Source organism: Phyllobates terribilis, unplaced genomic scaffold (genome assembly GCF_046119375.1).
Source record: "Phyllobates terribilis strain yellow unplaced genomic scaffold, ASM4611937v1 Scaffold_12__6_contigs__length_324123572, whole genome shotgun sequence".
NCBI lineage: Eukaryota > Metazoa > Chordata > Amphibia > Anura > Dendrobatidae > Phyllobates > Phyllobates terribilis.
In genome coordinates this window covers 88438764-88461920 of record NW_027362772.1, presented here as the reverse complement: position 1 = coordinate 88461920, position 23157 = coordinate 88438764, and the positions used below count along the sequence as shown (strand labels likewise).

The following is a 23157-nucleotide window of genomic DNA, read 5'->3' as shown; positions in this document are numbered from 1 at the left end:
ATCCCCCGGTGTATATACACTCTGACCCTGGTGTATACAGGACCCCTGGTGTATATACACTCTGACCCTGGTGTATACAGGACCCCCGGTGTATACAGGACCCCCTGTGTATATACACTCTGACCCCGGTGTATACAGGAATCCCTCGGTGTATATACACTCTGACCCCGGTGTATACAGGACCCCCGGTGTATATACACTCTGACCCTGGTGTATACAGGACCCCCGGTGTATATACACTCTGACCCCGGTGTATACAGGACCCCCGGTGTATATACACTCTGACCCTGGTGTATACAGGAATCCCCCGGTGTATATATACTCTGACCCCGGTGTATATACACTCTGACCCCGGTGTATACAGGACTGCCGGTGTGTATATACTCTGACCCCGGTGTATACAGGAATCCCCCGGTGTATATACACTCTGACCCTGGTGTATACAGGAATCCCCCGGTGTATATACACTCTGACCCTGGTGTATACAGGAATCCCCCGGTGTATATATACTCTGACCCCGGTGTATACAGGACCCCTGGTGTATATACACTCTGACCCTGGTGTATACAGGAATCCCCCGGTGTATATATACTCTGACCCTGGTGTATACAGGAATCCCCCGGTGTATATACACTCTGACCCCGGTATATACAGGAATCTTCCGGTGTATATATACTCTGACCCTGGTGTATACAGGAATCCCCCGGTGTATATACACTCTGAACCCGGTGTATACAGGAATCTTCCGGTGTATATACACTCTGACCCCGGTGTATACAGGAATCCCCCGGTGTATATACACTCTGACCCTGGTGTATACAGGAATCCCCCGGTGTATATACACTCTGACCCTGGTGTATACAGGACCCCCGGTGTATATACACTCTGACCCTGGTGTATACAGGACCCCCGGTGTATACAGTGAAGGAAATAAGTATTTGATCCCTTGCTGTTTTTGTAAGTTTGCCCTCTGACACAGACATGAACAGTCTATAATTTTACGGGTCGGTTAATTTGAACATTGAGAGACAGAATATCCCCAAAACAATCAAGAAAATCACATTGTATAAATTAGATAATTTATTTGCATTTTGCAGTGAGAAATAAGTATTTGACCCCCTACAAACCATTATGAGTTCTGGCTCCTAGTGAACTCGTTACCTGCATTACAGACGGCTGTCTTACATAGTCACCTGTATAAAAGACTCCTGTCCACAGACTCAATCAGTCAGACGCTGACCTCTACAACATGGGCAAGACCAAAGAGCTGTCAGGGACAAGATCATAGACCTGCACAAAGCTGGAATGGGCTACAAAACCATAAGTAAGACGCTGGGTGAGAAGGAGACAACTGTTGGTGCAATAGTAAGAAAATGGATGAAATACAAAATGACTGTCAATCAACATCGATCTGGAGCACCATGTAAAATCTCACCTCGTGGGGTATCCTTGATGATGAGGAAGGTGAGAGATCAGCCTAAAACTACACGGGGGGAACTTGTTCATGATCTCAAGGCAGCTGAGACCACAGTCACCAAGAAAACCATTGGTAACACATTACACCTTAAAGGTTTAAAATCCTGCAGTGCCCACAAGGTCCCCCTGATGAAGAAGGCACATGTGCAGGCCCGTCTGAAGTTTACCACTGAACACCTGGATGATTCTGTGAGTTATTGGGAGAAGGTGCTGTGGTCAGATGAGACAAAAATTGAGCTCTTAACTCAACTCACCGTGTTTGGAGGAAGAGAAATGCGGCCTATGACCCAAAGAACACCATCCCCACTGTCAAGCATGGTGGTGGAAACATTATGTTTTGGGGTAGTTTCTCTGCTAAGGGCACAGGACTACTTCACCGCATCAATGGGAGAATGGATGGAGCCATGTACCGTAAAATCCTGAGTGACAACCTCCTTCCCTCCGCCAGGACATTAAAAATGGGTCGTGGCTGGGTCTTCCAGCAAGACAATGACCCAAAACATACAACCAAGGCAACAAAGGAGTGGCTCAAAAACAAGCACAGTAAGGTCATGGAGTGGTCTAGCCAGTCTCCAGACCTTAATCCCATAGAAAACTTATGGAGGGAGTTGAAGCTCCGAGTTGCCGAGCGACAGCCTCAAAATCTGAATGATTTATAGATGATCTGCGAAGAGGAGTGGACCAAAACTCCTCCTGACATGTGCACAACCCTCATCATCAACTACAAACAACGTCTGACTGCTGAGCTGCCAACAAGGGTTTTACCACCAAGTATTAAGTGTTGTTTGCCAGAGGGATCAAATACTTATTTCTCACTGCAAAATGCAAATACATTTATCTAATTTATACAATGTGATTTTCTTGATTTTTTTGGGGGATATTCTGTCTCTCAATGTTCAAATTAACCGACCCTTAAAATTATAGACTGTTCATGTCTGTGTCAGTGGGCAAACTTACAAAAACAGCAAGGGATCAAATACTTATTTCCCCCACTGTATACTCTCTGACCCCGGTGTGTACAGGACCCCCGGTGTACGTGTATATGTGATGTTACCCCTATTTTCCAGGAACACTTCAGCTATTACTCTCTGGACGCAGCTCTCGGGCATCTGGTTTTTTCTCTGAAGTACGATGTGATTGGAGATCAGGAGCACCTCCGCCTGCTGCTGCGGTGAGTGACCCCCACACCGGGGCCCGAGCCAGCGGGAGAAGTAGGGACCTCCACACCAGGGCCTGAGCCAGCGGGAGAAGTAGGAACCTCCATACCGGGGCACGAGCCAGCGGGGGATGTAGGGACCCCCACACCGGGGCCCAAGCCAGCGGGGATGTAGGGACCCCCACACCGGGGCCCGAGCCAGGGGGATGTATCATCTGAATAATTGAGGTGTCTAGTTTAGAACTGATGCAGAGTTACAACCACCCAGCTCTGTACAGCATCAGTTCCGCTCCCTGCGCCAGTCTGCTCCCGACCCGGCTCCCTGCTCCGCTGTGCCCCCCGCTCTGCTCCGCTGTGCCCCCGGCCCGGCTCCCTGCTCCGCTCGGCCCGGGTGTTGCCCCCTGATATTTGGGAGGGGGTGGTGGCTGCTGATGGCTCCGCTGTGCCCCCGGCTCTGCTCCCTGCTCCGCTCGGCCCGGGTGTTGCCCCCTGATATTTGGGAGGGGGTGGTGGCTGCTGATGGCTCCGCTGTGCCCCCGGTCCGGCTCCCTGCTCCGCTCGGCCTGGGTGTTGCCCCCTCATATTTGGGAGGGGGTGGTGGCTGCTGATGGCTCCGCTGTGCCCCCGGGTCTGCTCCGCTGTGCCCCCGGCCCGGCTCCGCTCGGCCCGGGTGTTGCCCCCTGATATTTGGGAGGGGGTGGTGGCTGCTGATGGCTTCGCTGTGCCCCCGGCTCTGCTCCCTGCTCCGCTGTGCCCCCGGCTCCCTGCTCGGCTCGGCCCGGGTGTTGCCCCCTGATATTTGGGAGGGGGTGGTGGCTGCTGATGGCTCCGCTGTGCCCCCGGCTCTTCTCCGCTGTGCCCCCGGCTCTGCTCCCTGCTCCGCCGTGCCCCCGGCTCTGCTCCCTGCTCCGCCGTGCCCCCGGCTCTGCTCCCTGCTCCGCCGTGCCCCCGGCTCGGCTCCCTGCTCCGCCGTGCCCCCGGCTCGGCTCCTTGCTCCGCCGTGCCCCCGGCTCGGCTCCCTGCTCCGCCGTGCCCCCGGCTCTGCTCCCTGCTCCGCTGTGCCCCCTGCTCTGCTCCCTGCTCCGCTGTGCCCCCTGCTCTGCTCCCTGCTCCGCTGTGCCCCCTGCTCTGCTCCCTGCTCCGCCGTGCCCCCGGCTCTGCTCCCTGCTCCGCCGTGCCCCCGGCTCTGCTCCGCCGTGCCCCCGGCTCTGCTCCCTGCGCCGCTCGGCCCGGGTGTTGCCCCGATATTTGGGAGGGGGTGGTGGCTGCTGATGGTTTCGCTGTGCCCCCGGCTCTGCTCCCTGCTCCGCTGTGCCCCCGGCTCTGCTCCCTGCTCCGCTGTGCCCCCGGCTCAGCTCCCTGCTCCGCTCGGCCCGGGTGTTGCCCCCTGATATTTGGGAGGAGGTGGTGGCTGCTGATGGCTCCGCTGTGCCCCCGGCCCGGGTGTTGCCCCCTGATATTTGGGAGGGGTTGGTGGCTGCTGATGGCTCCGCTGTGCCCCCGGCTCTGCTCCCTGCTCCGCTGTGCCCCCGGCTCCCTGCTCCGCTCGGCCTGGGTGTTGCCCCCTGATATTTGGGAGGGGGTGGTGGCTGCTGATGGCTTCGCTGTGCCCCCGGCTCTGCTCCCTGCTCCGCTCGGCCCGGGTGTTGCCCCCTGATATTTGGGAGGGGGTGGTGGCTGCTGATGGCTTCTCTGTGCCCCCGGCTCTGCTCCGCTGTGCCCCCGGCTCTGCTCCCTGCTCCGCTGTGCCCCCGGCCCGGCTCCCTGCTCCGCTCGGTCCGGGAGTTGCACCCTGATATTTGGGAGGTGGTGGTGGCTGCTGATGGTTCCGCTGTGCCCCCGGCTCTGCTCCTCTGTGCCCCCGGCCCGGCTCCCTGCTCCGCTCGGCCTGGGTGTTGCCCCCTGATATTTGGGAGGGGGTGGTGGCTGCTGATGGCTTCTCTGTGCCCCCGGCTCGGCTCCCTGCTCCGTTGTGTCCCCGGCTCTGCTCCGCTGTGCCCCCGGCCCGGGTGTTGCCCCCTGATATTTGGGAGGGGGTGGTGGCTGCTGATGGCTCCGCTGTGCCCCCGGCTCTGCTCCCTGCTCCGCTCGGCCTGGGTGTTGCCCCCTGATATTTGGGAGGGGGTGGTGGCTGCTGATGGCTCTGCTGTGCCCCCGGCTCTGCTCCCTGCTCCGCTTGGCCCGGGTGTTGCCCCCTGATATTTGGGAGGGGGTGGTGGCTGCTGATGGCTCCGCTGTGCCCCCGGCTCTGCTCCCTGCTCTGCTCGGCCTGGGTATTGCCCCCTGATATTTGGGAGGGGGTGGTGGCTGCTGATGGCTTCTCTGTGCCCCCGGCTCTGCTCCGCTGTGCCCCCGGCTCTGCTCCCTGCTCTGCTGTGCCCCTGGCCCGGCTCCCTGCTCCGCTCGGTCCGGGTGTTGCCCCCTGATATTTGGGAGGTGGTGGTGGCTGCTGATGGCTCCGCTGTGCCCCCGGCTCTGATCCGCTGTGCCCCCGGCCCGGCTCCCTGCTCCGCTCGGCCTGGGTGTTGCCCCCTGATATTTGGGAGGGGGTGGTGGCTGCTGATGGCTTCTCTGTGCCCCCGGCTCGGCTCCCTGCTCCGTTGTGCCCCCGGCTCTGCTCCGCTGTGCCCCCGGCTCTGCTCCGCTGTGCCCCCGGCCCGGGTGTTGCCCCATGATATTTGGGAGGGGGTGGTGGCTGCTGATGGCTCCGCTGTGCCCCCGGCTCTGCTCCCTGCTCCGTTCGGCCTGGGTGTTGCCCCCTGATATTTGGGAGGGGGTGGTGGCTGCTGATGGCTTCTCTGTGCCCCCGGCTCGGCTCCCTGCTCCGTTGTGCCCCCGGCTCTGCTCCGCTGTGCCCCCGGCCCGGGTGTTGCCCCCTGATATTTGGGAGGGGGTGGTGGCTGCTGATGGCTCCGCTGTGCCCCCAGCTCTGCTCCCTGCTCCGCTCGGCCTGGGTGTTGCCCCCTGATATTTGGGAGGGGGTGGTGGCTGCTGATGGCTTCTCTGTGCCCCCGGCTCTGCTCCGCTGTGCCCCCGGCTCTGCTCCCTGCTCCGCTGTGCCCCCGGCTCTGCTCCCTGCTCCGCTGTGCCCCCGGCCCGGCTCCCTGCTCCGCTCGGTCCGAGTGTTGCCCCCTGATATTTGGGAGGTGGTGGTGGCTGCTGATGGCTCCGCTGTGCCCCCGGCTATGCTCCGCTGTGCCCCTGGCTCTGCTCCGCTGTGCCCCCGGCCCGGCTCCCTGCTCCGCTAGGCCTGGGTGTTGCCCCCTGATATTTGGGAGGGGGTGGTGGCTGCTGATGGCTTCTCTGTGCCCCCGGCTCGGCTCCCTGCTCCGTTGTGCCCCCAGCTCTGCTCCGCTGTGCCCCCGGCCCGGGTGTTGCCCCCTGATATTTGGGAGGGGGTGGTGGCTGCTGATGGCTCCGCTGTGCTCCCGGCTCTGCTCCCTGCTCCGCTCGGCCTGGGTGTTGCCCCCTGATATTTGGGAGGGGGTGGTGGCTGCTGATGGCTCTGCTGTGCCCCCGGCTCTGCTCCCTGCTCCGCTCGGCTTGGGTGTTGCCCCCTGATATTTGGGAGGGGGTGGTGGCTGCTGATGGCTTCTCTGTGCCCCCGGCTCGGCTCCCTGCTCCGTTGTGCCCCCAGCTCTGCTCCGCTGTGCCCCCGGCCCGGGTGTTGCCCCCTGATATTTGGGAGGGGGTGGTGGCTGCTGATGGCTCCGCTGTGCCCCCGGCTCTGCTCCCTGCTCCGCTCGGCCTGGGTGTTGCCCCCTGATATTTGGGAGGGGGTGGTGACTGCTGATGGCTCTGCTGTGCCCCCGGCTCTGCTCCCTGCTCCGCTCGGCCTGGGTGTTGCCCCCTGATATTTGGGAGGGGGTGGTGGCTGCTGATGGCTCTGCTGTGCCCCCGGCTCTGCTCCCTGCTCCGCTCGGCCTGGGTGTTGCCCCCTGATATTTGGGAGGGGGTGGTGGCTGCTGATGTCTCTGCTGTGCCCCCGGCTCTGCTCCCTGCTCCGCCCGGCCTGGGTGTTGCCCCATGATATTTGGGAGGGGGTGGTGGCTGCTGATGGCTCTGCTGTGCCCCCGGCTCTGTTCCCTGCTCCGCTCGGCCTGGGTGTTGCCCCCTGATATTTGGGAGGGGGTGGTGGCTGCTGATGGCTTCTCTGTGCCCCCGGCTCGGCTCCCTGCTCCGTTGTGCCCCCAGCTCTGCTCCGCTGTGCCCCCGGCCCGGGTGTTGCCCCCTGATATTTGGGAGGGGGTGGTGGCTACTGATGGCTCTGCTGTGCCCCCGGCTCTGTTCCCTGCTCCGCTCGGCCTGGGTGTTGCCCCCTGATATTTGGGAGGGGGTGGTGGCTGCTGATGGCTTCTCTGTGCCCCCGGCTCGGCTCCCTGCTCCGTTGTGCCCCCAGCTCTGCTCCGCTGTGCCCCCGGCCCGGGTGTTGCCCCCTGATATTTGGGAGGGGGTGGTGGCTGCTGATGGCTCTGCTGTGCCACCGGCTCTGTTCCCTGCTCCGCTCGGCCTGGGTGTTGCCCCCTGATATTTGGGAGGGGGTGGTGGCTGCTGATGGCTTCTCTGTGCCCCCGGCTCGGCTCCCTGCTCCGTTGTGCCCCCAGCTCTGCTCCGCTGTGCCCCCGGCCCGGGTGTTGCCCCCTGATATTTGGGAGGGGGTGGTGGCTGCTGATGGCTCCGCTGTGCTCGGATGCTGCGGCGCCGCTCAGTTTATTCCATCGTTTCTCCAGGACGAAGAACCAGACGTTCCACGACGTGATCCCCATCTCCTGCCTCACCGAGTTCCCCAACGTGGTGCAGATGGCCAAGGTACGGACCCCACAGCCGGACCCCACGGCGCCTGCTCTCTGCACTATTGGGCATCTCCTGGCTGTTTTCGGCAGCCCGCCCCTCCCCCACCTCAGTCATTTTGCTTTGTTTTCCAGCTGGTCTGTGAAGATGTGAACGTGGATCGATTTCATCCCGTCCTTTACCCAAAGGTGAGTGGTAACCGGATCTGCGACACGTGATCAGCTGTGCGCCACGTGATCCCCCGCGATCCATTACACGCTGCGCTCTGCTGCATCCGAGTGATACAATGTATCCACCTGCCGGCGCTCGTACTGACCTCTGACCTCTCGCTCTTCAGGCCTCTCGGCTCATCGTCACCTATGATGAACACGTCATCAGCAACAACTTCAAATTTGGGGTCATTTACCAGAAGAGCGGGCAGGTGAGTGGCGGCCCCCGGAGGTCTCTGACCGCTGGGTGGGGGGATTTTGGGACCTCCAGGGTGTCTCTCGGTCATGATCACTATCAGGGGGGTGTCTGGCTGTCAGAAAAGTGTCTCTGTCTGTCTCTCTCTTTCTCGGTCGGGCAGCCTCACTCTCGGGGCACGTCGCTCTCTCTCTAGGGGGTGCGTCTCTCTCAGGGGAGCGTCGCTCTCGGGGGAGCGTCGCTCTCTCTCTAGGTGGTGTGTCTCTCTCACTCTCTCAGGGGAGCGTCTCTCTCTCTCAGGATGTGGCGGCTCCTCTCGGGGCGCGTCGCTCTCTCTCGGGACCTGGCGGCTCCTCTCGGGATGTGGCGGGTTCTCTCGGGGCGCGTCGCTCTCTTTCTCGGGATGTGGCTGCTCCTCTCGGGATGTGGCTGCTCCTCTCGGGGCGCGTCGCTCTCTCTCGGGGGAGCGTCGCTCTCTCTCGGGATGTGGCGGCTCCTCTCGGGGCGCGTCGCTCTCTCTCTCGGGATGTGGCGGCTCCTCTCGGGGCGCGTCGCTCTCTCTCTCGGGATGTGGCGGCTCCTCTCGGGGCGCGTCGCTCTCTCTCAGGATGGGGCGGCTCCTCTCGGGGCGCGTCGCTCTCTTGGGATGTGGTGGCTCCTCTCGGGGCGCGTCACTGTCTCTCGGGATGTGGCGGCTCCTCTCGGGGCGCGTCGCTCTCTCTCGGGATGTGGCTGCTCCTCTCGGGGCGCGTCGCTCTCTCTCTTGATGTGGCGGCTCCTCTCGGGGCGCATCGCTCTCTCTCTCTTGATGTGGCGGCTCCTCTCGGGGGAGCGTCGCTCTCTCTCTCAGGATGTGGCGGCTCCGCTCGGGGGAGCGTCTCTCTCTCTCAGGATGTGGCGGCTCCTCTCGGGGCGCGTCGCTCTCTCTCTCGGGATGTGGCGGCTCCTCTCGGGATGTGGCGGGTTCTCTCGGGGCGCGTCGCTCTCTCTCTCGGGATGTGGCCGCTCCTCTCGGGGCGCGTCGCTCTCTCTCTCTGGATGTGGCAGGTTCTCTCGGGGCGCGTCGCTCTCTCTCGGGATGTGGCGGCTCCTCTTGGGGGAGCGTCGCTTTCTCTCAGGATGTGGCGGCTCCTCTCGGGGCACGTTGCTCTCTCTCGGGATGGGGCTTCTCCTCTCGGGGCGCGTCGCTCTCTCTTGGGATGTGGCGGGTTCTCTTGGGGGAGCATCGCTCTCTCTCGGGATGTGACTGCTCCTCTCGGGTCGCGTCGCTCTCTCTTGTGATGTGGCGGCTCCTCTCGGGGCGCGTCGCTCTCTCGTGATGTGGCGGCTCCTCTCGGGGCACGTCGCTCTCTCTCGGGATGTGGCGGCTCCTCTCGGGGCGCGTCGCTCTCTCTCTCGGGATGTGGCGGCTCCTCTCGGGGCGCGTCGCTCTCTCTCAGGATGTGGCGGCTCCTCTCGGGGCGCGTCGCTCTCTCTCTCGGGATGTGGCGGCTCCTCTCGGGGGAGCGTCGCTCTCTCTCGGGGGGAGCATCTCTCTCTCGGGGGAGCGTCTCTCGGGGGAGCGTCGCTCTCGCTCTCTAGGGGGCGCGTCGCTCTCTCTCGGGATGTGGCGGCTCCTCTCGGGGCGCGTCGCTCTCTCTCGGGATGTGGCGGCTCCTCTCGGGGCGCGTCGCTCTCTCTCTCGGGATGTGGCGGCTCCTCTTGGGGCGCGTCGGTCTCTCTCGGGATGTGGCGGCTCCTCTCGGGGCGCGTCGCTCTCTCTCGGGATGTGGCGGCTCCTCTTGGGGCGCGTCGCTCTCTCTCGGGATGTGGCGGCTCCTCTTGGGGCGCGTCGCTCTCTCTCGGGATGTGGCGGCTCCTCTTGGGGCGCGTCGGTCTCTCTCGGGATGTGGCGGCTCCTCTCAGGGCGCGTCGCTCTCTCTCGGGATGTGGCGGGTTCTCTTGGGGCGTGTCTCTGCCTTTCTCGGTCTCTGGTAACCCTCCCCCCGTTGCAGACCACCGAGGAGGAGCTGTTCGGCACCACACAGGAGGGCGCTGCCTTCGTGGAGTTCCTGGAGCTGCTGGGGGAGCGGGTTCTCCTGCAGGACTTTAGGGGGTGAGTCCGGGGGTCCTGTGGGGGTGCGGGGGTCTCACCCTCTGTCTGGGGGCCCTGTAGTGGTTCGGGGGTCTGGCGCTCTCTCGGGATCCTGTGGTGGTCGTTGGCCGCTCCCCTCTGACTCCGTCTGATGCTGCAGGTTTCGGGGAGGACTGGATGTGACTCATGGACAGACGGGGACAGAATCCGTCTACTGCAACTTCCGAGGGAAGGAGATCATGTTCCACGTGTCCACCAAGCTGCCGTACACTGAGGGCGATGCCCAGCAGGTAGGACCCCCGTATTCGGTGCGGGGGGGTGTACACATGCAAGGCCTTATAGAAGTGTCGGCGTCTGACACCCTCCAGGAGCTATCATTCTGGTTACTGGGGTGTCGGACAACTTTCCTCGGAGTAGATAGAAGCCCAGATGATGGGCTGTGGAGACCCCTCTTGATATGAGTCCTGGTGGTCCGCTGCTGCCCCTCCCCCGTCCCGCTGTGTCATCTTTCTCATTTGTTTAGTTGCAGCGTAAGCGGCACATCGGGAATGACATCGTGGCCATCGTCTTCCAGGAGGAGAACACGCCGTTCGTCCCCGACATGATCGCCTCCAACTTTCTGCACGCCTACATCGTGGTGCAGGTGGAGAACGCCGGCACCGACACCGCCGCATACAAGGTGCGGCCCCATGCCGCTGATCTCAGGGGGGACCCCATGCCGCTGATCCTGTGTGGGCCCCGGACCCCATGCCGCTGATCCCAGGGTGCCCCGGACCCCATGCCGCTGATCCCGGGGGCTGCTCCGGGTCCCTACTGAGCAGTGTGTTGGAGGTCGGCTCTGTGGTGCGGTGATGGGGGGACACGCTGCGCTCTCGCCCGTCTCGGACCCCTCAGCGGCAGCGTCTCCGGTGTTCTCGGTTATGTAATAATATAATGTGTGGCCCCCTCAGGTCTCGGTCACTGCCCGGGATGACGTGCCTTTCTTCGGCCCACCACTTCCAGACCCCGCTGTGTTCCATAAGGTAAGTCAGACATTCTGGTGAACTACAACTCCCAGCAGCCCTCTGGCCTGACTCTTTTCCGCCTTTTCCCAGGACTCCGACTTTCAGGAATTCCTTCTGACTAAACTGATCAACGCGGAGTACGCCTGCTACAAGGCCGAGAAGTTCGCTAAGCTGGAGGTGAGGGCTGCGCCCCCCCGAACAGTGTCCGCTCATGTCCCCCCGTGTCTCACCTCTCCTCGCCCTCAGGAGCGGACGCGCGCCGCATTACTGGAGACGCTGTACGAGGAGCTGCACATCAACAGCCAGTCCATGATGGGGCTCGGCGGGGACGACGACAAGATGGAGAACGGCGGCGGTGGCGGGGGCTTCTTTGAGTCTTTTAAGGTGAGATGTAGTGGGGGAAATGAGTATTTGACCCGCTCCCGATCCTGTAAGTTTTCCCCCTCCACAGAACGGAGAGATCTGTGATTGTTCTCGTCGGTCTCTTCACCTGTGAGAGACGGAATCTAAGAATAATCCAGAGGATCCATTGTAGGATTGTTCCAGAATTAATCTGCATTTTACTGCAGGAAATAAGTATTCGATCCCCGACCAACCGGCAAGAATTCTGCCTCTCACAGACCTGATGGTTTTTCTGTAAGAAGCCTCCTACTCTGCACTCATTACCTGTATTAACTGCACCTGTTTGAACTCGTTACCTGTATAATAGACACCTGTCCACACAACTCACACTCCAACCTCTCCACCATGGCCAAGACCAAAGAGCTGTCTAAGGACACCAGGGACAAAATTGTAGACCTGCACAAGACTAGGATAGGCTACAGGACAATAGGCAGCAGCTTGGTGAGAAGGCGACAACTGTTGGCACAATTATTAGAAAATGGAAGAATCACAAGATGACGGTCAATCTCCCTCGGTCTGGGGCTCCATGCAAGGTCTCGACTCGTGGGGTAAGGATGATTCTGAGAAAGGTCAGGAATCAGCCCAGAACTACACGGGAGGACCTGGTCAATGACCTGAAGAGAGCTGGGACCACAGTCTCAATCATTACCGTCAGTAACACACTACGCCGTCATGGATTAACATCCTGTAGGGCACACAAGGTCCTCCTGCTCACGCCAACACATGTCCAGGCCCATTTGAAGTTCACCAATGACCATCTGGATGATCCACAGGAGGCATGGGAGCAGGTCATGTGGTCACATGAGACCAAAATACAACTTTATGGTATCAACTCCATTCGCCGTGTTTGGAGGAAAAAGAAGGATGAGTACAACCCCAAGAACACCCTCCCAACCGTGAAGCATGGTGGGGAAAACATCATACTTTGGGGGTGCTTTTCTGCAAAGGGGACAGGACGACTGCACCATATTGAAAGGAGGATGGACGGGGGTCATGTATTGCGAGATTTTGGCCAACAACCTCCTTCCCTCAGTCAGAGCATTGAAGATGGGTCGTGGTTGGGTCTTCCAGCATGACAATGACCCGAAACACACAGCCAGGGCAGCCTAATAGTGGCTCCATAAGAAGCCACTAGCCAGTTTCCAGACCTGAAACCAATAGAAAATCTTTGGAGGAAGCTGAAACTCAATGTTGTCCACGACAGCCCCGAAACCTGAAAGATCTGGAGAAGATCTGTATGGAGGAGGGGGCCAAAATCCCTGCTGCAGTGTGTGCAAACCTGGTGAAGATCTGTATGGAGGAGGGGGTCAAAATCCCTGCTGCAGTGTGTGCAAACCTGGTGAAGATCTGTATGGAGGAGGGTGCCAAAATCCCTGCTGCAGTGTGTGCAAACCTGGTGAAGATCTGTATGGAGGAGGGGGCCAAAATCCCTGCTGCAGTGTGTGCAAACCTGGTGAAGATCTGTATGGAGGAGGGGGCCAAAATCCCTGCTGCAGTGTGTGCAAACCTGGTGAAGATTTGTATGGAGGAGGGGGCCAAAATCCCTGCTGCAGTGTGTGCAAACCTGGTGAAGATTTGTATGGAGGAGGGGGCCAAAATCCCTGCTGCAGTGTGTGCAAACCTGGTGAAGATTTGTATGGAGGAGGGGGCCAAAATCCCTGCTGCAGTGTGTGCAAACCTGGTGAAGATCTGTATGGAGGAGGGGGCCAAAATCCCTGCTGCAGTGTGTGCAAACCTGGTGAAGATTTGTATGGAGGAGGGGGCCAAAATCCCTGCTGCAGTGTGTGCAAACCTGGTGAAGATCTGTATGGAGGAGGGGGCCAAAATCCCTGCTGCAGTGTGTGCAAACCTGGTGAAGATCTGTATGGAGGAGGGGGCCAAAATCCCTGCTGCAGTGTGTGCAAACCTGGTGAAGATCTGTATGGAGGAGGGGGCCAAAATCCCTGCTGCAGTGTGTGCAAACCGGGTCAAGAACTACAGGAAACGTCTGCCCTCTGTAATTGTAACAAAGGTTTCTGTAACAAATATTAACTTCTGTTTCTCTATTGTATCAAATATTTATTTCATGCAGTAAAATGCAGATTAATTCTGGAACAATCCTACAATGGATCCTCTGGATTATTCTTAGATTCCGTCTCTCACAGGTGAAGAGACCGACGAGAACAATCACAGATCTCTCCATTCTGTGGAGGGGGAAAACTTACAGGATCGGGAGCGGGTCAAATACTGGTTACCCACTGTAATATCCTGGGGGCCCCCAGTATCATTGCAACAGTCATCTACGCCCACACAAGTGGAGCACATAGCTGTCTATTCTCAGGATCTGGGGGGCTCAGGTCTTTGTATCTGTCTATTCTCAGGATCTGGGGGGCTCAGGTCTTTGTATCTGTCTATTCTCAGGATCTGGGGGGGCTCAGGTCTTTGTATCTGTCTATTCTCAGGATCTGGGGGGGCTCAGGTCTTTCTATCTGTCTATTCTCAGGATCTGGGGGGCTCAGGTCTTTGTATCTGTCTATTCTCAGGATCTGGGGGGGCTCAGGTCTTTGTATCTGTCTATTCTAAGGATCTGGGGGGCTCAGGTCTTTGTATCTGTCTATTCTCAGGATCTGGGGGGGCTCAGGTCTTTGTATCTATCTACTCTCAGGATCTGGGGGGCTCAGGTCTTTGTATCTGTCTATTCTCGGGATCTGGGGGGCTCAGGTCTTTGTATCTGTCTATTCTCAGGATCTGGGGGGCTCAGGTCTTTGTATCTGTCTATTCTCAGGATCTGGGGGGCTCAGGTCTTTGTATCTGTCTATTCTCAGGATCTGGGGGGCTCAGGTCTTTGTATCTGTCTATTCTCAGAATCTGGGGGGGGCTCAGGTCTTTGTATCTGTCTATTCTCAGGATATGGGGGGCTCAGGACTTTGTATCTGTCTATTCTCAGGATCTGGGGGGCTCAGGTCTTTGTATCTGTCTATTCTCAGGATCTGGGGGGCTCAGGTCTTTGTATCTGTCTATTCTCGGGATCTGGGGGGGCTCAGGTCTTTGTATCTGTCTATTCTCAGGATCTGGGGGTCTCAGGTCTTTGTATCTGTCTATTCTCAGGATCTGGGGGGGGCTCAGGTCTTTGTATCTGTCTATTCTCAGGATATGGGGGGCTCAGGACTTTGTATCTGTCTATTCTCAGGATCTGGGGGGCTCAGGACTTTGTATCTGTCTATTCTCAGGATCTGGGGGGCTCAGGTCTTTGTATCTGTCTATTCTCAGGATCTGGGGGGCTCAGGTCTTTGTATCTGTCTATTCTCAGGATCTGGGGGGCTCAGGTCTTTGTATCTGTCTATTCTCAGGATCTGGGGGGCTCAGGTCTTTGTATCTGTCTATTCTCAGGATCTGGGGGGGCTCAGGTCTTTGTATCTGTCTACTCTCAGGATCTGGGGGGGCTCAGGTCTTTGTATCTGTCTATTCTCGGGATCTGGGGGGCTCAGGTCTTTGTATCTGTCTATTCTCAGGATCTGGGGGGCTCAGGTCTTTGTATCTGTCTATTCTCAGGATCTGGGGGGCTCAGGTCTTTGTATCTGTCTATTCTCAGGATCTGGGGGGGCTCAGGTCTTTGTATCTGTCTACTCTCAGGATCTGGGGGGCTCAGGTCTTTGTATCTGTCTATTCTCGGGATCTGGGGGGGGCTCAGGTCTTTGTATCTGTCTATTCTCAGGATCTGGGGGGCTCAGGTCTTTGTATCTGTCTATTCTCAGGATCTGGGGGGCTCAGGTCTTTGTATCTGTCTATTCTCAGGATATGGGGGGCTCAGGTCTTTGTATCTGTCTATTCTCAGGATCTGGGGGGCTCAGGTCTTTGTATCTGTCTATTCTCAGGATCTGGGGGGGGCTCAGGTCTTTGTATCTGTCTATTCTCAGGATATGGGGGGCTCAGGACTTTGTATCTGTCTATTCTCAGGATCTGGGGGGCTCAGGTCTTTGTATCTGTCTATTCTCAGGATCTGGGGGGCTCAGGTCTTTGTATCTGTCTATTCTCAGGATCTGGGGGGGCTCAGGTCTTTGTATCTGTCTATTCTCAGGATCTGGGGGGCTCAGGACTTTGTATCTGTCTATTCTCAGGATCTGGGGGGCTCAGGTCTTTGTATCTGTCTATTCTCAGGATCTGGGGGGGCTCAGGTCTTTGTATCTGTCTATTCTCAGGATCTGGGGGGGGCTCAGGTCTTTGTATCTGTCTATTCTCAGGATCTGGGGGGGCTCAGGTCTTTGTATCTGTCTATTCTCAGGATCTGGGGGGGCTCAGGTCTTTGTATCTGTCTATTCTCGGGATCTGGGGGGGCTCAGGTCTTTGTATCTGTCTATTCTCAGGATATGGGGGGCTCAGGACTTTGTATCTGTCTATTCTCAGGATCTGGGGGGCTCAGGTCTTTGTATCTGTCTATTCTCAGGATCTGGGGGGGCTCAGGTCTTTGTATCTGTCTATTCTCAGGATCTGGGGGGGGCTCAGGTCTTTGTATCTGTCTATTCTCAGGATCTGGGGGGGCTCAGGTCTTTGTATCTGTCTATTCTCAGGATCTGGGGGGCTCAGGTCTTTGTATCTGTCTACTCTCAGGATCTGGGGGGCTCAGGTCTTTGTATCTGTCTACTCTCAGGATCTGGGGGGCTCAGGTCTTTGTATCTGTCTACTCTCAGGATCTGGGGGGCTCAGGTCTTTGTATCTGTCTATTCTCAGGATCTGGGGGGCTCAGGTCTTTGTATCTGTCTATTCTCGGGATCTGGGGGGGGCTCAGGTCTTTGTATCTGTCTATTCTCGGGATCTGGGGGGGGCTCAGGTCTTTGTATCTGTCTATTCTCAGATCTGGGGGGGCTCAGGTCTTTGTATCTGTCTATTCTCAGGATCTGGGGGGCTCAGGTCTTTGTATCTGTCTATTCTCAGGATCTGGGGGGGCTCAGGTCTTTGTATCTGTCTATTCTCAGGATCTGGGGGGGCTCAGGTCTTTGTATCTGTCTATTCTCAGGATCTGGGGGGCTCAGGTCTTTTGTATCTGTCTATTCTCAGGATCTGGGGGGCTCAGGTCTTTGTATCTGTCTATTCTCGGGATCTGGGGGGGGCTCAGGTCTTTGTATCTGTCTATTCTCGGGATCTGGGGGGGGCTCAGGTCTTTGTATCTGTCTATTCTCAGGATCTGGGGGGGCTCAGGTCTTTGTATCTGTCTACTCTCAGGATCTGGGGGGCTCAGGTCTTTGTATCTGTCTATTCTCGGGATCTGGGGGGGGCTCAGGTCTTTGTATCTGTCTATTCTCAGGATCTGGGGGGCTCAGGTCTTTGTATCTGTCTATTCTCAGGATCTGGGGGGCTCAGGTCTTTGTATCTGTCTATTCTCAGGATATGGGGGGCTCAGGTCTTTGTATCTGTCTATTCTCAGGATCTGGGGGGCTCAGGTCTTTGTATCTGTCTATTCTCAGGATCTGGGGGGGGCTCAGGTCTTTGTATCTGTCTATTCTCAGGATATGGGGGGCTCAGGACTTTGTATCTGTCTATTCTCAGGATCTGGGGGGGGCTCAGGTCTTTGTATCTGTCTATTCTCAGGATCTGGGGGGGCTCAGGTCTTTGTATCTGTCTATTCTCAGGATCTGGGGGGGGCTCAGGTCTTTGTATCTGTCTATTCTCAGGATATGGGGGGCTCAGGTCTTTGTATCTGTCTATTCTCAGGATCTGGGGGGCTCAGGTCTTTGTATCTGTCTATTCTCAGGATCTGGGGGGGCTCAGGTCTTTGTATCTGTCTATTCTCAGGATCTGGGGGGGCTCAGGTCTTTGTATCTGTCTATTCTCAGGATATGGGGGGCTCAGGACTTTGTATCTGTCTATTCTCAGGATCTGGGGGGCTCAGGTCTTTGTATCTGTCTATTCTCAGGATCTGGGGGGGGCTCAGGTCTTTGTATCTGTCTATTCTCAGGATCTGGGGGGGCTCAGGTCTTTGTATCTGTCTATTCTCAGGATCTGGGGGGCTCAGGTCTTTGTATCTGTCTACTCTCAGGATCTGGGGGGCTCAGGTCTTTGTATCTGTCTACTCTCAGGATCTGGGGGGCTCAGGTCTTTGTATCTGTCTACTCTCAGGATCTGGGGGGCTCAGGTCTTTGTATCTGTCTATTCTCAGGATCTGGGGGGCTCAGGTCTTTGTATCTGTCTATTCTCGGGATCTGGGGGGGGCTCAGGTCTTTGTATCTGTCTATTCTCAGATCTGGGGGGGCTCAGGTCTTTGTATCTGTCTATTCTCAGGATCTGGGGGGCTCAGGTCTTTGTATCTGTCTATTCTCAGGATCTGGGGGGGCTCAGGTCTTTGTATCTGTCTATTCTCAGGATCTGGGGGGGCTCAGGTCTTTGTATCTGTCTATTCTCAGGATCTGGGGGGCTCAGGTCTTTTGTATCTGTCTATTCTCAGGATCTGGGGGGCTCAGGTCTTTGTATCTGTCTATTCTCGGGATCTGGGGGGGGCTCAGGTCTTTGTATCTGTCTATTCTCGGGATCTGGGGGGGGCTCAGGTCTTTGTATCTGTCTACTCTCAGGATCTGGGGGGCTCAGGTCTTTGTATCTGTCTATTCTCAGGATCTGGGGGGCTCAGGTCTTTGTATCTGTCTATTCTCAGGATCTGGGGGGCTCAGGTCTTTGTATCTGTCTATTCTCAGGATCTGGGGGTCTCAGGTCTTTGTATCTGTCTATTCTCAGGATCTGGGGGGGCTCAGGTCTTTGTATCTGTCTACTCTCAGGATCTGGGGGTCTCTGCTGCATCTTACATACAGAGATGATCCTCATTTCTGCTATTTAGTAGTGACAGCAGTGACCCCTGGTGGTCGTGCAGCAGTACTGCACCCATCCTGCGTTCTGCCGTCACCCCGTACAGCCACCCTCGCCCCATACAGGTCACTTCTGCCCCCGGTGTGTCACAGCCTTGTCTCTTTGCAGAGAGTAATCCGGAGCCGCAGTCAATCCATGGACGCCATGGGGCTCAGCAGTAAGAAGCCGCACACGGTGTCCACCAGCCACAGCGGCAGCTTTGGCCACAACAACCAGGATAATCCAAAGCCCCCAGGAATAGTAAGTGCCACCTGTATACATGTATACCAGGGCAGACACGCATTCTGATTGGTTGCTGTGGGCACAGGTGACTCTGCCCCTGTAGGTAAAGGAGGTGGATAGCGGTTAACAGCAGAGGTAGTGTAAGGTCAGAAGAAGCCTGCAGGACCCCCCGAAATATATCATACACCTCAGATTCAGAGAGCGCGAGTCCACCTCCCTCCTAGACTCTTCTCCGTCCTCTCCCTCCCAGACTCTTCTCTGTCCTCTCTCCTCCCTCCCAGACTCTTCTCTGTCCTCCTGTCTCCTCCCTCCCAGACTCTTCTCTGTCCTCTCTCCTCCCTCCCAGACTCTTCTCTGTCCTCCCCCTCTCTCCTCCCTCCCAGACTCTTCTCTGTCCTCCTCTCTCCTCCCTCCCAGACTCTTCTCTGTCCTCCCCCTCTCTCCTCCCTCCCAGACTCTTCTCTGTCCTCCTCTCTCCTCCCTCCCAGACTCTTCTCTGTCCTCTCTCCTCCCTCCCAGACTCTTCTCTGTCCTCCTCTCTCCTCCCTCCCAGACTCTTCTCTGTCCTCCTCTCTCCTCCCTCCCAGACTCTTCTCTGTCCTCCTCTCTCCTCCCTCCCACACTCTTCTCTGTCCTCCTCTCTCCTCCCTCCCAGACTCTTCTGTCCGCTCTCCTCCCTCCCAGACTCTTCTCTGTCCTCTCTCCTCCCTCCCAGACTCTTCTCTGTCCTCTCTCCTCCCTCCCAGACTCTTGTCTGTCCTCTCTCCTCCCTCCCAGACTCTTCTTTCCTCCTCTCTCCTCCCTCCCAGACTCTTCTCTGTCCTCTCCTCCCTCCCAGACTCTTCTCTGTCCTCTCTCCTCCCTCCCAGACTCTTCTCTGTCCTCTCCTCCCTCCCAGACTCTTCTCTGTCCTCTCCTCCCTCCCAGACTCTTCTCTGTCCTCTCCTCCCTCCCAGACTCTTCTCTGTCCTCTCCTCCCTCCCAGACTCTTCTCTGTCCTCTCCTCCCTCCCAGACTCTTCTCTGTCCTCTCCTCCCTCCCAGACTCTTCTCTGTCCTCTCTCCTCCCTCCCAGACTCTTCTCTGTTCTCTCTCCTCCCTCCCAGACTCTTCTCTGTCCTCCTCTCTCCTCCCTCCCAGACTCTTCTCTGTCCTCCTCTCTCCTCCCTCCCAGACTCTTCTCGGTCCTCCTCTCTCCTCCCTCCCAGACTCTTCTCTGTCCTCTCTCCTCCCTCCCAGACTCTTCTCTGTCCGCTCTCCTCCCTCCCAGACTCTTCTCTGTCCTCCCCCTCACTCCTCCCAGATTCTTCTGTCCTCTCTTCCCTCCCTCCCAGACTCTTCTGTCCTCCTCCCTCCCAGACTCTTCTGTCCTCCTCCCTCCCAGACTCTTCTGTCCTCCTCCCTCCCAGACTCTTCTGTCCTCCTCCCTCCCAGACTCTTCTCTGTCCTCTCTCCTCCCTCCCAGACTCTTCTCTGTCCTCTCTCCTCCCTCCCAGACTCTTCTCTGTCCTCTCTCCTCCCTCCCAGACTCTTCTCTGTCCTCTCTCCTCCCTCCCAGACTCTTCTCTGTCCTCTCTCCTCCCTCCCAGACTCTTCTCTGTCCTCTCTCCTCCCTCCCAGACTCTTCTCTGTCCTCCTCTCTCCTCCCTCCCAGACTCTTCTCTGTCCTCCTCTCTCCTCCCTCCCAGACTCTTCTCTGTCCTCCTCTCTCCTCCCTCCCAGACTCTTCTCGGTCCTCCTCTCTCCTCCCTCCCAGACTCTTCTCGGTCCTCCTCTCTCCTCCCTCCCAGACTCTTCTCTGTCCTCCTCTCTCCTCCCTCCCAGACTCTTCTCTGTCCTCCTCTCTCCTCCCTCCCAGACTCTTCTCTGTCCTCCTCTCTCCTCCCTCCCAGACTCTTCTCTGTCCTCCTCTCTCCTCCCTCCCAGACTCTTCTCTGTCCTCCTCTCTCCTCCCTCCCAGACTCTTCTCTGTCCTCCTCTCTCCTCCCTCCCAGACTCTTCTCTGTCCTCCTCTCTCCTCCCTCCCAGACTCTTCTCTGTCCTCCTCTCTCCTCCCTCCCAGACTCTTCTCTGTCCTCCTCCCTCCCAGACTCTTCTCTGTCCTCCTCTCTCCCAGACTCTTCTCTGTCCTCCTCTCTCCCAGACTCTTCTCTGTCCTCCTCCCTCCCAGACTCTTCTCTGTCCTCTCTCCCCCCTCCCAGACTCTTCTCTGTCCTCTCTCCTCCCTCCCAGACTCTTCTGTCCTCTCTCCTCCCTCCCAGACTCTTCTCTGTCCTCTCTCCTCCCTCCCAGACTCTTCTCTGTCCTCTCTCCTCCCTCCCAGACTCTTCTCTGTCCTCTCTCCTCCCTCCCAGACTCTTCTGTCCTCTCTCCTCCCTCCCAGACTCTTCTCTGTCCTCTCTCCTCCCTCCCAGACTCTTCTCTGTCCTCTCTCCTCCCTCCCAGACTCTTCTCTGTCCTCTCTCCTCCCTCCCAGACTCTTCTCTGTCCTCTCTCCTCCCTCCCAGACTCTTCTCTGTCCTCCCCCTCACTCCTCCCTCCCAGACTCTTCTGTCCTCACTCTCCTCCCTCCCAGATTCTTCTGTCCTCTCTTCCCTCCCTCCCAGACTCTTCTCTGTCCTCCTCCCTCCCAGACTCTTCTCTGTCCTCCTCCCTCCCAGACTCTTCTCTGTCCTCCTCCCTCCCAGACTCTTCTCTGTCCTCCTCCCTCCCAGACTCTTCTCTGTCCTCTCTCCTCCCTCCCAGACTCTTCTCTGTCCTCTCTCCTCCCTCCCAGACTCTTCTCTGTCCTCTCCTCCCTCCCAGACTCTTCTCTGTCCTCTCTCCTCCCTCCCAGACTCTTCTCTGTTCTCTCTCCTCCCTCCCAGACTCTTCTCTGTCCTCCTCTCTCCTCCCTCCCAGACTCTTCTCTGTCCTCCTCTCTCCTCCCTCCCAGACTCTTCTCGGTCCTCCTCTCTCCTCCCTCCCAGACTCTTCTCTGTCCTCTCTCCTCCCTCCCAGACTCTTCTCTGTCCGCTCTCCTCCCTCCCAGACTCTTCTCTGTCCTCCCCCTCACTCCTCCCAGATTCTTCTGTCCTCTCTTCCCTCCCTCCCAGACTCTTCTGTCCTCCTCCCTCCCAGACTCTTCTGTCCTCCTCCCTCCCAGACTCTTCTGTCCTCCTCCCTCCCAGACTCTTCTCTGTCCTCTCTCCTCCCTCCCAGACTCTTCTCTGTCCTCTCTCCTCCCTCCCAGACTCTTCTCTGTCCTCTCTCCTCCCTCCCAGACTCTTCTCTGTCCTCTCTCCTCCCTCCCAGACTCTTCTCTGTCCTCTCTCCTCCCTCCCAGACTCTTCTCTGTCCTCTCTCCTCCCTCCCAGACTCTTCTCTGTCCTCTCTCCTCCCTCCCAGACTCTTCTCTGTCCTCTCTCCTCCCTCCCAGACTCTTCTCTGTCCTCTCTCCTCCCTCCCAGACTCTTCTCTGTCCTCTCTCCTCCCTCCCAGACTCTTCTCTGTCCTCTCTCCTCCCTCCCAGACTCTTCTCTGTCCTCTCTCCTCCCTCCCAGACTCTTCTCTGTCCTCTCCTCCCTCCCAGACTCTTCTCTGTCCTCTCTCCTCCCTCCCAGACTCTTCTCTGTCCTCTCTCCTCCCTCCCAGACTCTTCTCTGTCCTCCTCTCTCCTCCCTCCCAGACTCTTCTCTGTCCTCCTCTCTCCTCCCTCCCAGACTCTTCTCTGTCCTCTCTCCTCCCTCCCAGACTCTTCTCTGTCCTCTCTCCTCCCTCCCAGACTCTTCTCTGTCCTCTCTCCTCCCTCCCAGACTCTTCTGTCCTACTCTTCTGTCCTCTCTCCTCCCTCCCAGACTCTTCTCTGTCCTCCCCCTCACTCCTCCCTCCCAGACTCTTCTGTCCTCACTCTCCTCCCTCCCAGATTCTTCTGTCCTCTCTTCCCTCCCTCCCAGACTCTTCTCTGTCCTCCTCCCTCCCAGACTCTTCTCTGTCCTCCTCCCTCCCAGACTCTTCTCTGTCCTCCTCCCTCCCAGACTCTTCTCTGTCCTCCTCCCTCCCAGACTCTTCTCTGTCCTCCTCCCTCCCAGACTCTTCTCTGTCCTCCTCTCTCCTCCCTCCCAGACTCTTCTCTGTCCTCCTCTCTCCTCCCTCCCAGACTCTTTTCTGTCCTCTCTCCTCCCTCCCAGACTCTTCTCTGTCCTCTCTCCTCCCTCCCAGACTCTTCTCTGTCCTCCTCTCTCCTCCCTCCCAGACTCTTCTCTGTCCTCCTCTCTCCTCCCTCCCAGACTCTTCTCTGTCCTCCTCTTGTGAGGGTCGTGATGACATTCCACTCGTCCTCCAGTCACTCCAAATTAAGGCTATGAGCATGGGTCAACCATTCAAAGAATGAGTCAGACAACAAGCTGGTTCAAACTCAGAGCACGCTCAAAAGACTACTACAGACAACGTTCTCAGCAATGTTCTGTGTTTATTCCTACATACATAAACCTAAATACACTACATAATGGGGAGGGGAAAGGGGTTGTCTGGAGCGGGGTAAGCCATGAAAGTCCAGTGTCTGGCTACTCCTGATTGGTCCACATCTCCTTATCTCAGTCTCTGGGCAGATATTGCAGCCGTCAGCTTATAATCTTGTTTCGTTTCTCTGAAATAAGTCTTGGCAACGCTGGAAATGTCTTAGTTTAAGTTTCGATTTAAGTATTACGTAGCAAGGAAAGCTTATTGTTATAAGACACAAAATGGTGGTTAGTACATTAGCAAAAAAGCGTATAAAAGTTACAAAAGTATAAAAGTTACAGAAAATATATATTCTCT

At 57.6% G+C, this 23157-nt stretch overlaps 1 protein-coding gene across 16 annotated transcripts in view; it reads left to right on the top strand.

The window, feature by feature from the left end:
- The window catches only part of RAP1GAP (RAP1 GTPase activating protein), a 166172-nt gene that overhangs the window by 134222 nt on the left and 8793 nt on the right, over positions 1 to 23157 (top strand). For all 16 annotated transcript variants that reach the window (XM_073656061.1, XM_073656068.1, XM_073656072.1 and 13 more), the window contains 11 exons: positions 2544 to 2647; positions 7363 to 7441; positions 7558 to 7611; positions 7761 to 7844; positions 9823 to 9923; positions 10063 to 10192; positions 10426 to 10581; positions 10853 to 10924; positions 10997 to 11083; positions 11153 to 11290; positions 18248 to 18379. In XM_073656061.1, coding sequence (XP_073512162.1) covers positions 2544 to 2647; positions 7363 to 7441; positions 7558 to 7611; positions 7761 to 7844; positions 9823 to 9923; positions 10063 to 10192; positions 10426 to 10581; positions 10853 to 10924; positions 10997 to 11083; positions 11153 to 11290; positions 18248 to 18379 — 1137 coding nt within the window. The remainder of the gene's footprint in view (positions 1 to 2543; positions 2648 to 7362; positions 7442 to 7557; positions 7612 to 7760; positions 7845 to 9822; positions 9924 to 10062; positions 10193 to 10425; positions 10582 to 10852; positions 10925 to 10996; positions 11084 to 11152; positions 11291 to 18247; positions 18380 to 23157) is intronic.